The following is a 15,731-nucleotide window of genomic DNA, read 5'->3' on the forward strand; positions in this document are numbered from 1 at the left end:
ACATCTTTGAATTTACAATAAAAAGCGAGTTACCCCCCCCCCCCTCCGGGTTCAAAATCTCGGCGTTATTTTTAGTTTATAGGTTTAAATTTCCTTTGTTTTCTTTTTTTTTTATCGTGAAATTATAATGAATTGCTATGAATTACTTATCTTTAAGTACGTTTCCGGATTTCCTAGTAACTGCATATCGAAGCACAATTTTAAGAAAGTGCATTTATACCAAATTGAAAATTTTGTATTTTGCTTTTTCCCCAACCGAGTATATAAAAGAGAGGACTTCCAACTAAAATGCTTCGTTGACGCTACTAAATCAAGTTCCAATTTAGCCTGATGTGATTGAAAAGTAAAATGGAAATAGGGATAGGTATAAGGTATTCAATAAAAGAGAATGTTTAATGATTTCATAATGATTCGTTTATTGCGAAAGGACAGAGGCCACCCGCCGCTGCCAATGTGGTATCGGCAGGTAAACGATGAAATTTGGACACGAATGACTAAAAGGTGATGGCGATCGTTCACTCACGACATGACATGATATGTAGACAATCCTTGCGTCACAGCCTCTTTGTCTAAAAAGACCTTAATAGACTCTACAATATTCGTCCAATCATCGAGAAGGTGCGACGCAATAGGAAGTACGATTAATTGAGGCAGATTGCGAGTCGATTCTCTATCGATTAAAAGCAACAAATCCTTTCTCGATCACGATAAAAAAAAGTGTCCGCCATTAAACACTTTTCAATTAAAAGCCTAAAATACTCGTTAATCGTATCAATCGAAAGTGATTTGACTCGCAAAGTGCCGCAGCGATCAACGATCCATATCTCATCATGACCGACTGAGTTGACGTGAATCGATAATATTATAAACATTGCAATAACAATAATAATAATCATAATAATCATCACTGTCGTAATAATAATCGTCATCGATCGTTAGTATGAATTAGGATTTCAGATACAATAATAATTATTATACTCTATAATAATAATTATTACAATAATAATTATTTTATCATTATCAATTCAATAATTATCACACTACTCTACATACAATACATACACTGGCTGGACAGTCCAGACCTACTATTTACAAACGCATAAATAATATTAATAATTATGTATATTTGTATGTATGTATAATATTTATACGACACTATCTAAAGGTATTTCGATAACTTCACTACTTCTGGACTTCACTACTCTCAATCCTTTTTATATCATTTTTATCTGGAAGCAGCAGGGCAAATCTTCTCTGGGAGAGAATCAAAGGGATTGCATTCTGTACACTAATTACAAATTTATAGTCTCTTATTGTCATGATAACTGTCTTTCGAATACCTCAACAGTTCACTAGTGGAATCACACTCGTCCAGGAGACTTCAATTCCGACGGCGGATGACCGCCACTCGGATGAGGTGATTGGTCGGATCCGGCCGAGGATGCCGAAGACGAAGACGAGGGTGAGACTCCCGAAGAGGATGTCAAAACACCACCTGAAGGTCTGCTGCCGGATCCTCCATTCATCGAGAAGGGTTTAACGTCCCCGGAAAAAGATTTAGAATCCGGGGAAAAGGGTTTTGTGTCCGGGGAAAAGGATTTAGCATCTCCGGGAAAAGGTTTTAATTCCGAAGGAAAAGGTTTTACCTCCGGAGGAAAAGGTTTCACGTCAGAGGAAGAGGAGGTGGAGGTCAGCATTCCTGGCGCACCACTCAGGCCTCCAAGAGTCCTCGAATAAGTTTCAAGGAGAGACATGTCCCCTGAGCCGAGATGTGGCGAACCGTAGAAATTTCTGTAGAAGTCCGGATGAGGTCTGACGAATTGGGATCCATGATGCATCGCCGGATGAAGGGGGTGATGAGGTGGCAGTCTACTCGCAAGGGGACTCACAATTTTTCCACCTCCACCTCCTCCACCACCTGATGAATTGTAGGAGGACATCAGACTCGCGGAATTTGGACTAGGCTGATCACCATCTTTGCTGGCCATGTCAGCCAGGGACCAGATTCTGGGTTTGGTGGTAGCGCTTCCGGTTGACGAGGCGCTCGTACTGGGTGGTATGTGATGACTTCCTGGAGAGGTTGCTTCAGGGGATGGATGGCGCAGCAGCCTGGATGACGCTAGGTATGCCGGATGCTGGAGTTGCATTGGATGCCTTGGTTCCCTTTGATCAAAGAGACACTCGGGACTATCCGGACCACTATCAGCCCTCGACTCACTCCACTCACTTTCCGCCTTCACAGGAAAACCGCCAGGTCCTCCAGACGCGTGCAGAAGATCCATACGATGAGCTGGTCGATCACCATCTTCACTTGATCCCGTACCTGAGTCTTTCGAATCTGGAAAATAAATTAAGGGATTCGGTTGAAGGCGGGTTCAGAAGCTTTTGAAAGCTATTCTTATTGACAGAAAATTGAAGGAAAGATGTTATTCTGATGCTAATCTTCATTAAAAATTAGAAGAAATTGTTTTAAAGCAAGTAGGCCTTCAAAGGATTAATTTAGAACTGTGCCGTTGGTGCCTCTGCGTTGAGCGGAAATCGCAAGGCGGCGTGCATACACCAAATAAATCAACTGAAGTAATTTGTAAATTTTTAGTTTCAAATAAAAAAATACAACTTAAAAATGTTCAAATATTGGGGTGCGACACTATTTGGTTTCTGAGGGCGTAAAATTATCAACTTGCATTGGGAACAAAATAAGCTTCGTTACATAATTAATAAAAATATATCGAGACTTGCAATTCAATATTTTATGACACCGAAAACATTTCGTGATTAACCATTGAAACCACTTTAAAGCATTCAAAATTTTAATTACGGAGAGAAAATTTTTCGCAAAATTATATTCCATCCGAGCAACCAATTAAAATTAATTTATGCACAGTCAACTTATGGACTTACAAGATAACTCAAAGTACAGGTATAGCACCAGTTCTAAAGATTGTAGAGAAACTGTAATAAAATTAATATAGTCATACTAAAACGTGTTATTAATTTTCTTGTTTTCGCTATAAAGCTTAAAAGCATAACTTGTTTTCTATGTCATTTTAATTACTAGACTGCCTTCTTATGCATTTATTGCTTTCTTATCATGTTTCTTTGTGGTTTTAAAAAATTCGCATTATTTTAAAAAAATGTATTTCAAATTACAGAAAGAAAATAATGACCTCTATCACATAAATGGCCCAGAATAAAAAATTAGCATCTCTGTTAAATTGTAAACAGCAAATCTGATATGATCAACTCACCTAATCGATCTTTCTCATCCACGCTTTTCCTCCCACTGTCATCATCGTCATTGTTATTGTCTTCATCTTCCACCCTATTTCTCGGTTCCCACGTCATCTTGTTCTCCTTCTTCAGTCGCCGTCGGGCATTAGCGAACCACGTAGACACCTGAGTGAGGGTCATTTTCGTAATAATTGCTAACATTATTTTTTCTCCCTTAGTCGGATACGGATTCTTTTTGTGCTCGTTCAACCAAGCCTTCAGGGTACTTGTCGTTTCGCGGGTTGCGTTTTTCCGCCTCGCCCCATTCAAATCCATTCCATATCTGCAACAAAAAATCAGAAAAGCTTGATTAGATTCTACCGAAAAGTGTCTGCGATTCGTCATCATGTATAAAAAGCGAAAAAGTTCTTGGTTTAAAGATTCCATCAACAAAAATATAGAACAGAAAAATCGAAAAGGTACAACAAGATCCTAGGAGTTTGGAAGACTCTGGATGACACTCGATTTCAGAAAAAAAACACGAGTCCTCTTGGAGGAAAGTTAGCGTTGGAAAAGTTATCCAATCGTGAGGCTCGTTACGCCTCAACCGTATAAAAGTCGAGTTCAGGGTATAAGTGGTAGGTATTACTTTCGTCCTGAGGCAGATCTCTATCTAACGGTTTAAGCTTCCTTTCTGCCATCTTTGCAGACCCTTTTTCACTCATCCCACTCTCGCAGGCCCGACCGACCCTCCGGGATTCCATTACTAAAAGACTAACCCTTATCAAAGATTAAACTTCGGTATAACTGCTGAATCGACGGGATCGAAATTAAATTTTCCACTGCCGACCCAGAGACTTCTCTAGACGCTTCTCTTACTCCTTTTTTAACCAAGCAGATAAGAACCAGGACTTACTTCCAAATTCAACCTCAGACATTTTGGTCCTCGATTTTAATTTCGTTCCTGTCTTTGATCGGATTTTCTGATTCATCAGCTTCACGGAATATTTTATAAACTTTCTTCTTTCAAGTTGTTGGTAAAGTAGAGTTGTAATGTCTTATCATGAGACGTGATAATAAAAACTAAAAAATTTCCCTCGGGTCTTGGAAGACGAAAGACTCCACGATGGCTGAAAGGGGGTAGGCGTCACGGCGCTGCGCCATTATTGAGCTTTATTTCACATCCCACCAGCCCTGCTGATACAAGCAACGTGTGCCTGCATATCGCATTGTTTATAAGTCTATATGCTTACAAGTTTGTGTGTACGAACTCGCAAGAGTGACGACAGTGGGTGGTTTGGGTGGCAGAACACCAGAGATGGGAAATTAATAAAACTGTCACTTATCTTCCCTACTACGGTACCAGGGGATGCCTAGGGCTCTATTTCTCCTATTGCATGCAGGATCGCAGCAGCTGAAACGACGCGCTAAACATTTCAATTTGGCATCCGAGCGGCCTTCGTGAATATATCTCTCTATCTGTCCTATCCCATATCCTGTCCTGGCCTATCCATCCGTCGACTCTACCAGCAGAGAGATGCTGGAAAAAAGAGGCATCAAAAAGAAAAAGATCCATAAAAAAAGGGCATCAAAAGAGATATATAAAAAGAGAAATAGAGATAGAGAAAGGAATATATGGAAAGAGATGTATGAAAAAAAGAAGTATGAACAGAGACGAGAGAGGGGCTTAACCCCGGTCTGTTTGCGAGGAGCAAATGGCGTTCTGCAGTTATTTTAAAATTCAGTTGGCAGCAGAGGGGGGGGGGGGGGGGGGGGGGGGGGTGGACGGTGGGATCGGATTAAAAAATCAGAGTGGAAGCTTGTTTCTCATGATAACAGGCAGCCGGCCGAGAGAACGGGAACTGCTGCTTTCTCCCGATCCTCCATCCCGGGCCACCTTCTCTTTCTCTCGCCACCTACTCTCCTACCGTGCACGGTTCTCCCAATCTATTTCTCACCCCCAACCAGGCCACCACCACCATCATCGCGATGCTTTAAATGCGATGGTTATATACGCGATGGAATATATCTACATAGGCACATCGAACGCAGCCCTTTCCTCTCATGCGCAAAGTGATCGCATCAACTGCTTGTTTCCATGGTGATTGCTAATCGGACCGTGCTCTCCAGGCCCCTGCACCACCTCCCCAAGCCTCGTCTACCTTTCTCACTCTCTCTTTATCTCCTTGTCTCTGTTTGGACCAACTGACGAGTCATATCATTGGCTGTTGCCTGGAGCATCAGAACTCGTCAAACCTACGCTGATGAAGTCCAAGTTCATCCGCGGGCTGTGTATTATCATTGGTAATGTTCGGGAGCACAGGGTCTGCAAACTCATAGGGAGGTTTAGGGAATTAGGGATTTATTTTAATTAACATGGTTTTCGAAATTCTCTGGTTAATGAGAAAAGTTCAACTCGGAATGAGAATTTTACTGTTGTTCTATTTTTCTCCTTGTTTTATGTCTTCTGTTCCACTTTAACTTAGCTCTGCTTCTAATTGTTTTTATTGGTCTTCTGATAAATATCAAACTTGATGTTCATATTGATCTTCTCTGGCTGATTTTAGTTGATGTTATTCTTTTCTTGATGTTCTTTCACTCATATAATTTAAACTGGTGATAGCTATGTTTATTCATCAATCTATTACCATTGGTTTGGATCTTCTTATGGTCGGAATATCAACGACCGGGGAATATACACTAAAGCCAGTATAATAAGAACATAAGCAAGATAAATGTCTATGAAGAACAATGAAGATTATGAGAATTATTGGAAAATCAAGCAGGACATCAATCAGAATTAGATGAAATATTTTATCCCCGAGAATGTATTTTCTTCTTGAAGTTCAATTACTTAACCAAATGTCTTCATAACATTTTTTTGTAACAAACACAGGAGTTTAACTTGAAATCTTTAAGAAAAAGACAGCATATATAATCTCTATACGTACTATTTGTACGAATCTGCCACCTTCCAGTCACAACAACTTATCTAACAACTTAAAAAGAATCGGAAAAAACACTATGGGCTATCAATTACATTATTTCATGTCAAATTGCATCGCGTTATCTCCCTTTATAAATTTCGTACATAAAATTGTAAAAAACTGCTACTAAGTAACAAGCTCTTCTTTTAAAAAAAACCGCTGCTTTTTTCTATCGCAGTTCAAAGGTCTGGAAACTTATCGCCAATTAAGATTTTATTCATGTGACAGGCTGGATTGTTATCACTTCTATGAACGTCTCTCGAGATTCCATATCGAGTTATTCATAATCTACAATGCTTTCATTCAGTCTTTCATTCTCAAACAAGATAACTACAAATCTTACACGTGAATTTAGTTAGCAACATATTCTCGAGAAAATTTGTAATCGAAAGACATCATTTGTATCTCTGAATGCATAGTAATTGCGAACCTTCAATTTTTAATGGAGAAGGTATAATTTTTCCGTAATAAAACTGATTATCGTGTTCTGTGAAGCATAAAACGCTGAAGTTTATTCAAACATTTTTTAGTGTCTCATTTCTTGTAATCATATCGTTGGCAAATCGTACATACGTATAAGAACATGAACACGTGTGTGCACACACATTAGCGAACCAGTGGGAACCTAATGTGACCACTGTCCATCTTGCCAGCAATGCGGTGAAGCAGTGGGGAGGCAGGTGAGCTCGTTTGGAAGGGCTCCGCCCCTTGTTAGCAGTTGGGCCTAAGGGTGATATCTAACTTCGACGACCCTCCTTTTATGCACGTGGAAGCCACTCGTTACATTTTATCAGCTGGAGGTGTAGCCAGTTTTCGGTGCAGAATGTAGCGCCATCTTTTCTGTTTCAGGGGCGATACTCGCGCATGTCAGCACTGTCACCTATTTGACTGATTAAATCAAAAACTAGTCATACTAACCCAATTAGATCAATCTGGCTCAAATTTAAAAATGTTAAACTTTTATGGTTAAAATTTAAAATAGAAAATTGTATAATTCGAGTAAAAATGCGACAGCATTTAAACGTTTCTTGCAGACCTCGAAATTAATGAGTTTGCCAGTTGAGAAAATAATATTCTGATGATTAATAATGGATATGGTGTGACTGATGGCCTTTACATTCTACATTGTCGCACTATCTATAAATATTAAAGAAAGTAGAGAGCAAACTGCAATAAAAGTAGCATTACTACCGTCTGGTCTCTGGTGTCTCGTATTATTTATACACCATACAGCCTGCAATCGCATAATATTATCTCGAAGATATTCAGGATGTTTATAAATAATAGGTAGCCCCATCACACCCAGTACATAGTTTCGTTATCAGCCAGACAGGATACAATGAAGATTCAATGATTAAATATTTATCTAACTCAAAACTTTGTCTTCAACTTACTCTTTTAGCGATACATAGAACCAGACGAATGCATAATCTTTTGATACTGAAGAAAGCTACTGAAACTTTCTTTCATTTAATTTGATAAACGCCTAAATTAAAACACTAACATCATTAAACAAAATTTACATAAAGGTAGTTGAATTTGCAACCTATAGTAGAGTCGAATTTATAACCAAATGGTCGAATTTTCATACAAATAAAAATTAAATTTAACCACGAACAGATGAATTTTTAACCAAATAGGCTTTTCTACCAAAGAGGATGAATTTTTAATACAAAAAGGCGTATTTTCAACAAACCAAGTGGATTTTCGGACAAAAAGATTAATTTTAAATATAATATAATTTTTAATCCGAAAGGACGAAAATTTCATCCAAAAATCTTCTACCAAAAGAAAACGATTTTTTAACAAAAAGTTCAACCAAGTAGTTCCATTTTCAATCAAAGAAGATTAATTCTCAACAAAAAATATAACATTTGATATTTCAATATCAAACAATATTTTTATTTTAAATCAACCAGTCGATTTTAACCAAAAAGATAAATTCTCAATCAAAATTGTAATAAATCACATTGCAACCAAATTTTTTTTATTTTAAATCAAAAACAGTTAAATTCAACCAGAAGTAACAATTTTCAACAAAACAGTTAATTTTCCACCAGGGAAGACTTTTCTGTCGAGAGAAAAAATATTTCTAACAAAATTGTTGAATTTTCAAACCAAAGGGACCAATTCTCTACAAAACAGTTCAATGTTTGATCTAAAATTGAGAATTTTTTAGTAAAACTTCATTTCAATCACATAGTTGAATTCGCTAAGATAATAATAAAATTGTATATTTAAAAAGAGGAATTTAGAATAAAATACAGAAATTTTCAACCAATAATGGAAAAGGTATATTTTCTTTTAAAAAATTAATTTTAAGCTTTAATTAATTTGAATAGTTGTATTTTTAACTAAAGGCGATCAATTTTTAACATAAAATAGGATACGTAAATTTTTACGTAAATAAATTAATTTTCAAGTAAAAAAGACGAATTTACAACAAAATAATTAAATATTTAACTAAATAGGAGAAATTCTGACAAAAAGAAATTAATGCTGAACCGAAAATATACTAGTAGACTTTTCCGTTAAAAAAATAAACATTGAACAAAAAATAGAAAAGGTAAAATTTCCCTAGAAAAAATTTATTAATTCTCCGACCAAATAGTAGAAATTTCGACTAAAAGAGATGAATTTTTATCCACAAATTCCAGGCATTCCAAAAAATTGTTATTCACATTTATATTTTCCACGTGATGTTACATTCTACATTTACCCCCCCCCCCCCCCCCCCCCCCCATGTCACGAATCTTAAAAAACTTTCCCCCAATCCCCTATTAAAAATTAGAACTAAACAGATGACTTTTATAATCTTCTATAACTTGTAGTCAAATATTTTCCCTGGTACTTTGGAAGTGAACCTTTTTTATAATTTTGGTAGAAAAAAAAAGAGTCGACTTTCATTAGTAGGAACTTTCTCATGGATGATTCTCGAGAGTGAAAATCCCACGAAGTTTCGAGGGTATAATGCCAACACGCAGAATATTTGTGGCTAATGACGAAGTGAGTACGTGGGCCAAAGACTGTGGTGTAAAACCCCATACATCGTCCATGGCGTATGGACGTCTAGGATGATGTACTGCCGTTTAATGACCCGGTTACGGTCGGGGGATGCTTTTTGTATACCACGTTAGGGACCCTTCAAAGGTTAGTCAGAACCGATGAGCCGGGAGATGTGTAGAAAGCTCTGCTTCAGAGTCAGTGACACGTTTCCAAACCTCGTTACTGACAAACCGTCATCACCACACATTATCATTTTCAACTCTAAAATAATTTACCGGTTTAATTCATAAATTTTCATGAGTTTTTTTGCAGTTTTCCACTTCCCTGACAAAATTTTTAAGCGAGTTCGATCGCTTTTGATATAAACCTGGCTGCAGACAGCAGAGGATTTTAGAAATTGGATAACCCACAAGCCTGAGTACGTCAGGCTAACCTGGAGGCTTATTATGAGAGTTGGGGTAATTAAGGGACTTGGCAAGGGATTTGAACTCAAGAGTTTAATGTCTGACGATCTTCTGGAGTACAAAAGTCTCATTTAAAATCAATCGGATTAACACATTTGATAATTTGTTTGCTATATTTCTAGGTTCGAATTGAAGTTAGCTGTTGAGCTCAATTTTCCTTCAGGATGTACAAAAAAGTGACAGTGAATTGACCGAGATAGGGGACAAAAAATAGAAGTTGAAAAGTATATAATCAGTTTCTTGTCGTTTTGATGACCTCGTGATAATAATTTACTGCATCTCAACTAATATGCTGACTATGTTGTAATGAAATAGAAACTAAAGTACCGGTCATTCGACCTTCGATCATCGAATCGCAGTGCGTCTCGTCTTATCGCTATCGCTGTCGTAACCTTAAGTATAATCGCACTTTTTAAGTGCGTTTTGTCTCATAATAACAATTTTTCAACATAAAATTAAAACTTTAAATAACACGATATTCACTTGACAATCTAAGTTTAAACTAATGTCCTACTGTACTAGTTTTTTTTTTCTTTTTAGAATAAGAACAAATCGAGCCTGGATTCGAACAGTAGGATATTAAGATTTTGGTAAAACACAACTCAACCAGTCATTACTATTCATGCCTTTTTAATTCTGAATAATGTTTAGCAGTTTCAGCTGTGATAAGAAAAAAATTGCTATATCAGAAATCTAATTCATCTCACGTTTAAAACGGAGTCCTGGGGCGCGTGCTGACACATCAGCCGTTGTACGGACAAACTTATTAATACGTGTCGCGACATACGCATACAACAAACACGATTTTTATTTTACAAATGCCACTGCTTCTTTCTTATTGTCTACCCTATATGTCCCCGGAAGCAGGGCCAATCCACCGGAAAGACAAGACCGTTAACCCGGTCGATCCCGACCTCGCGGCCGTGCATGCCAACACTGCATTATAGGCTTTTTATATGCTTACGATTAAGTGACAGTCACGCATATTTCTTCTGGATAGAGTTTAATTTATCTTGAACAAACGGTTTCCGACGAATTCACGAAAATGCTAGTAAATTTAATATCCCTTTTCATAGAAGTTCATTTTCAAGATATTTTTTAATGTATGGAGATTGTAAGACTTGATTGGCTTATTAGTGTCGATCCAGAGAGGAAGAGCAATGAATCAAATGGAATTCGAAGTGAATGGAAATGGTGTGATTTATTCATACACTTTCGTGTAATTGAAATCTTAATCAATTTGGAAGTCGAGTTAAGAGCTAAAAATGTTGCATTATCGTTTGACATGGGGTTATCCAACCATGTCAATTAGGAGCTTAAACAAATCCAGAAGGCGGATGTTTTGTAAGGCGAAATAAAATCCTCGACTCTTTCATTGTGTGCTTTCCATAGCTATCAATTTGGGAGCTTACAATCGAAACAAGAAATAAAAAAAAACTTAATTAACCAAATTGGACAATTGATCAATGAACTCGAAACGAAACAAAATTGCATTCAGAGGAAACAGTCGTAAATCAGTCATGAATTTTCATGATGGGAAAAGTGGTGTCAAAATCAACATTCTGTAGAATTATATCGTAGAAACAGGTGTCACAGCTTGCAAATGCGACAAAAGCAATTCCTTTCCGACAACGCTTACCCTGCGTTTGCTCATTCAGTTCCGGCGCAAACCGGCGGTAGGTCTCGATAAAGGAAGAGTCAGTGTGCTAGCGACTAGACCGAATGGATGCTAAGCAAGCTGTAGTACCTGATCGCTTCCGTGCATACGAAGCAGTCTCACCGGAAGTGCGTCAGATTCCTCGAGTTGCCTGACGTTGTCGTTGTCAGCCCACGTTACCTTACCTGGGTAACAACCGACGTGACTCTGAACCACTTCCATGCCAACCATCATTGATATTCTTCTCCCCAACCACCAGCGTGCAATATCCATTATGATTCATTGCCCAATTCTATTTCCTTTGCAATTCTTCATTATGACACTTCTTTTCTCTTATTTCCGATTCATAACCAATCATTCGCCAGGGTTGATATTCGGATTGGTGACCCTTTGGCAGAGTCGGATTGGTAAACCATAAATAGAGTCGAATGTGTGACCCAAAGTTGGATGGGTGACCCAAAGTCGGATGGGTGACCCAAAGTCGGATGGGTGACTTAAAGTCAGATGGGTGACCCAAATTCGGATGGTTGGCTCAATAATTTAAACATGCTAGATTTAAAAAGATATTAAAGTATTTGAGTTTATAAGAATGAAGATTGATTTTCTATCTTGTAGAGCCAGGGAGTAAGATAAAGCTGCTAATTACTGACTCAGCTAATGACACTTATTCTCGAGTCCTTCTCAAGCTTTTATCTTGCTCCCACTCTTGTAGCCCGATTTCTAATAATCACCAGCAACAGATTGATTTATCTACATGGACCTTTCACCGGTCGAGTTATGACACGCGATTCCGAGTTTGCATGCGGAGCAAGTGAGAAGAACGTTGCGGCGACAGTCGCGGGTCAACTGAACGCTAATTTATTAGAATGTTTATGTGTTACCCGCCGCTCGTTATCTTTAACGTACGGCCAAAGCGCGCTGAAGTTCGACAAGTACCGATTGCATCGCAACTTACATGGAACTATAAAAGAAACTACCGCTGATAAGAATTGACTAGTTTCTTTCAGCTAGTTATTTTCTTGGTAAAGAAAGTGGAAGAAAATATTTACTTTTGTAAATAAATAAGAAATAGGTAAATAAATTCTAGGTAATGAAATTTCAAGGAATTCATAGCAATTTCAACAGTTTCAAAGGAGAAGTAATTGAACAAATTTTTAAGGATTTTTAGTATTTTACGTTATTTTAGAAGATTACAAAGAATTTCATGAGATCTAAACAACTTAGGACATTATAACAATTTTTTAAGGTTTCCAAGGATCTTCAGGGATTCGATATAAAAAATTCTAGAGAATACAATTTTAAAGCATTCCTATCGATTTCAAAGATTTTAAGGGATTTCAAATTTTTTTTAGGATTTCAGATAGGATTTAAGATGAGTATAGAATTGGTGAGGAATTTCAACAGATATTTAGATTCAATATATTCTATTCTCAAGGAGATTAAAGGAATTTTCACTAATAAAGGAATTCAACTAATTTCCCAATTTTAAAGTTTTGAATGAATTTGAAGACATTTAAATAATTTCAAGCGATTCTACAGAGCTTTTTGGGATTTCCAAAGATTATATAGGATTATTAACTATTAGGAATATTTCAATAGATTAAAATACGAATTTACAATATTTGCAGCATTTTATGGAATCTCCAAGGATTCCAAGCGATCTTGAAGATTTCCGATTATTTTAACAATTTTAGGCCATTTCAAGGAATTACAACAATTTCAAACAATTTTTAACACCAAGAAAATTTAAAAACTCTTAAAGAATTTCGATAGTTAAAAAAAATGTTAAGGGATATCAAATACTGCTTTTAAGTACTATGATTGCTTGATTATTATTCTATATTTGATCCCCGAAGTTATTGTAACTTTTTAATTATCTGAATGATTAAGAGCTATTCCTATATTAATAAGAAGCAGCTTTAGGAAAAAGAACTTTTTTTCTGTATGATTAAGAGCTATTCCTATATTAATAAGAAGCAGTTTTAGGAAAAAGAACTTTTTTATATCAAAAAGAACCCTATTTGACCATTTTTTTAGCAAAATATTTTATCATATTTCATTTTTTTTAATATTGAAAATCGAACAAAAATTCGAAAAGAAAAAGAAGGAACAATTTCTTTCAAATTGCAATTGTTAGAATTTTTAACTTCTAAAACTTGATAAAAGCTACCGAATCGTTTAAAGGCTGAACAATTATTTCTAAAAATATAAAGTAGCCTCATTTATTTTTAATATTTAAAATCTACATTGCATCATGGTCGATTAACCCAATCTCATTAAAAATGATAAAAAGTGTTTGTATACACGCATAATTCATGTATCTCACACAATGTAGAGGAAAATCGCGGGTCCGATGATTTATGAAGTATTAATTATTTCTCGATTCTCGTGTGATAAACCACTCTGAAGCATTCGGTCCCCTCATGATATCACGAAGCAACATAGCATGAAAGCTTTTAATTATTTTAAAAATATTTTCTCGCGTCATATAAGCCTCATGAATATTTAATTCGCTTCAGTGTGATTTGTTGTTTTTTTCAGGAATTGCGAGTCTGCGAGGAAGCATCAGATCCCAAATGTGATTTAAGAAAATGTACCACGATTAATCGTAGTTATGGCTACTAATGGGCCTAAGTGGAGAGATTTACTTGATGACTTTGTGAAGCTATTCGCCTGCGATGATTCCTAAGGGATATGGCTTAATGGTAACACAATAATAATAATGATAATTAAAAATTAAATAAACTTACCCGTTGAAGGGATAACTCGCAAAGGCCGCATCGTACGGATGCGGATAAACCGATGGATAAGGCCACGCCGCTGCTCCGGCGCCTAGGTTTTCTTTCAAATCGAGTCCAGCAGCCTGAAACATATTTATAATTAATTTAGGGTGACTAGCGTATCTTAAAAAATTTCAGAACTTTTTCAGGTTTTCCAGGACAAAAAGAATATATTTTTCCAGGTACTTTTTTTACAGAAAAAAAATAATTTTCAGGAAACAGAATAGAAACTGTAGGTGTAATGAAACTAAACTTTTTTTAGTGCAATAATTTTGTGCTATCACAGATACTTGAATTCCATATGTAAAGAGCTTTTTTTAATTAGAATTGATATCAATTTGACTAAGATACCGAATTTTAAGCTAATTTAGATTTATTTAAAAAAAAAATTTTTAACAAAAGAGTAGAATTTTTAACCAAATTGTAGAAATTGAAACCTACTAAAATGAATTTTCAGTTAAATGCTTAAATTTAAAAAAAGATTAAATTTGTAAAGGAATGATTTAATCTTTTAAAAGGTAGTTTAATTTTTAACAGAATATCGTGAATATCAAATTCAAAATGATGGTTTTTGTATCCAAATAGATGAATTTTCAACAAAACTGTTGAATTTTAATCATAAAAAGATGACTTCATAACAAAACACTTGAATTTTCAAAAAATAGTTGAATATTTAGGCAAAGATCTGAATCTTCTACCTATAAAAATGAACTTTCAACCAAGCCGAACTTTTAAACAAAAAATATTAAAGTTAAACCAAAACCGGTTGAATTATTATCAGGAAAAATTTATTTTTCAAAAAGAAGATGAATTACCCGAGAGAAATTAAATAACTAATTTTTCAACAACAAAACAGTTTCAACAAATTAAATCAATTTTCATCCAGAGTTGAATTTAAAAAAAGTTACTTTTTGAACAAAATAGTTTTCCAAATAGTTTTTCAAATATTTTTTAACCAAAAAGACGAATTTCCGGCAAATAAAAATTTTTCAATCAAGAAAGAAAAAACATTTGATCCAAATCGTTGAACTGTCAGGCCACAGAAAAAGGAAATTTCAATGAAAAAAATTACTTTTCTACCAATAAAGACGAATTTTTAATAAAAAAGTATCAATTTTCAATCAAAAGGGAAAAGTTACATTAGTAGTTAAATTGTTAATTTAAAAAAAATCAATTTTCAGCCAAAAATGGAATAGTTACATTTTTAGTTACCAGTAAGATTTTTCAACAAATTTCAATTTTTTCAACAAAATAATAAATCTTTAGCTGGAATAATTACATTTTCAATTAAAGAAATTAATTTTCCATCAAGAGAAACTAATTTTTAACTATAAAGGTCTTTTCCTTTTAGAACTAAAAATACTTTAATTTATTGAAATTCGTCTGTGTTCAACGATCGAAATGATTTTTTAATAAAATGGTTCACCCTTCATCAAAATAATTACATTTTATACCAAAAAGATAAATTCTCAACAAATACTGTTCTCAAGTTATTCGTTGTTTCTCGGATATTTCACACAAAAAAGACGACTTTAAAATTTTTGAATTTGCAACCAAATAATAAAATTTTCATCTGAAATATAATCTTCAAGAGAAAGCAACTGAAATATGTTGAAAAGTTTTAATA

The 15,731-nt window shown here is 35.4% G+C and overlaps 1 protein-coding gene across 1 annotated transcript in view; it reads right to left on the reverse strand.

Moving 5' to 3' along the window:
- Positions 1-391: 391 nt before the first annotated feature.
- LOC117177279 (iroquois-class homeodomain protein IRX-3) overlaps positions 392-15,731 on the reverse strand; it is a 36,761-nt gene continuing 21,421 nt past the window's right edge. Inside the window, exons 3-5 of the mRNA XM_033367874.1 lie at positions 14,075-14,187; positions 3,249-3,553; positions 392-2,338 (exon numbers count right to left, since the gene is read on the reverse strand). Of these exons, the coding sequence (XP_033223765.1) occupies positions 1,362-2,338; positions 3,249-3,553; positions 14,075-14,187 (1,395 nt within the window). The 3' untranslated portion in view covers positions 392-1,361. The remainder of the gene's footprint in view (positions 2,339-3,248; positions 3,554-14,074; positions 14,188-15,731) is intronic.

This window comes from Belonocnema kinseyi, chromosome 7 (assembly GCF_010883055.1).
Source record: "Belonocnema kinseyi isolate 2016_QV_RU_SX_M_011 chromosome 7, B_treatae_v1, whole genome shotgun sequence".
In the NCBI taxonomy this organism is placed as follows: Eukaryota; Metazoa; Arthropoda; class Insecta; order Hymenoptera; family Cynipidae; genus Belonocnema; species Belonocnema kinseyi.